General features: G+C 40.3%; 1 protein-coding gene across 1 annotated transcript; it reads left to right on the forward strand.

Annotated features, from left to right (window-relative positions):
• Nucleotides 1-707: 707 nt before the first annotated feature.
• Nucleotides 708-1572, forward strand: LOC102297111 (P2Y purinoceptor 3; the record flags this gene model as incomplete). Its single annotated transcript, XM_005953581.1, has 1 exon — nt 708-1572. A coding segment is annotated over exon 1 (774 nt), but the record flags the coding sequence as incomplete, so codon positions are not given.
• Between the last annotated feature and the right edge of the window lie 5 nt (nt 1573-1577).

A 1577-nucleotide genomic window follows, 5' to 3' on the forward strand; every position in this document is an offset into this window, starting at 1 on the left:
CATTTTATTAAAGATGAAAGAATTTAGACAGTTTTTAACTCTCAGTGATGCTGCAGTGTTCGTTTGACTTTGGGACCTGAACCTACGGAGTTTTGCTCCGCGAGGCTCCTAACTGCGGTAGCTGTAATGCTACGACAATCCATCAAGCGGTGCGGCTTTGTAGCTTACCAAAGTCATACTAAAACATTTTGTGACAGATGTTTGAGCCTACCAAATAAAAATCAGTTCAAGGTCAGTAAGCACAACCAGAATTCATACTTAAGGCACACCGGATTATAAGAGGCACTGTTGATTTTTGAGAAAATTAAAGGATTTTAAGTGCGCCTTATAGTGCAGAAAATACAGTAATATTAAAATTTAATGATCTGAAACATGTAAGTATGACAAGAAGCTGTCCATGAATCTCAATGAACTGAAGCACAAATGTTAAGAAGACTGTGTGAAACCATCTGAAGAAAGGCAAGGCATGGTTTACAAGCTACTGAATAATGGAATGTCCTTTGTTTTTTAACAGAACTCCATAAAATACTGTGAAAAAGTTTTAATGTACCTTTGAAATCATAGCAGATGCCCACAGAACATACACAGAACCAGGAACACTACTTGATCAAAACTTTCAATACTAAGATAAGAGAAAATCTGATGAAATAAAATTCTGATAAATGACTGCTGTCTTTGTTTCTAGGTAAACACTCATACATGGACAGGACCAAGGATGATAGAGGAGAAACCTGCCAGAAGTCCAAACATACATGCTGAATCCTTCTCTCTCATATCAAAATAACTTTTGCTCTCACGATGTCATCAAGACATGAGGTTCCTTCAGATATCAATGTGGATACGTTCCACGATATCCTCAACTCTTCCTCCCCATCCTCACCAACTCAGTCTTGCAGCATAGACGAGTCGTACAAGTACATCTTCCTTCCCATTTGTTATTCCTTCACATTCATCTTTAGCATCTCTCTTAACTCTGTCATCCTCTACCGTTCTTTCCGTCGGACCAAACGCTGGAATGCCTCTTTAATATACATGGTTAACCTGGCCTCTACAGACTTTATGTACGGCCTGTCGCTGCCATTTCTTGTAGGAAGTTACATAATGCGTGACCGCTGGGTTTTTGGGGACTTCATGTGCCGTGTGGTTCGTTTTCTCTTCTACTTTAACCTCTATTGCTCCATCTTCTTCCTCACTTGTATCTCTGTGCACAGATACCTTGGTATTTGCCATCCAATGAAAGTGATAACGCTGGAGACCAAGAAGGCCGTCAAGTGCACTTGTGTCCTTGTTTGGATAATAGTATTTGCTTTGACTTGCCCCATCTTCCGTTTTGCTCAGACTGGTCATGTGACAAGATTAACAGGGTTTGGAAGCAATGTAAGTACTGACAACCCGAGTAATAGCATATCATCAGAAAATGGTAATGCGGGCTATGGTAAATTGGAAGGGGTAATTGAAGAGTACCAGAACTGCTGGGATGATGCCATCGATAAGGAGTTTCCTGATTATGTACCCTATGGCATCACACTCCATTTGCTGGGCTTTTTTGTGCCATTTTCCATAATCGCTTACTGTTA

The sequence above is a fragment of the Haplochromis burtoni genome, unplaced genomic scaffold (assembly GCF_018398535.1).
Source record: "Haplochromis burtoni strain Fernald_Lab_line unplaced genomic scaffold, NCSU_Asbu1 Contig_5658, whole genome shotgun sequence".
Taxonomy (NCBI): Eukaryota; Metazoa; Chordata; class Actinopteri; order Cichliformes; family Cichlidae; genus Haplochromis; species Haplochromis burtoni.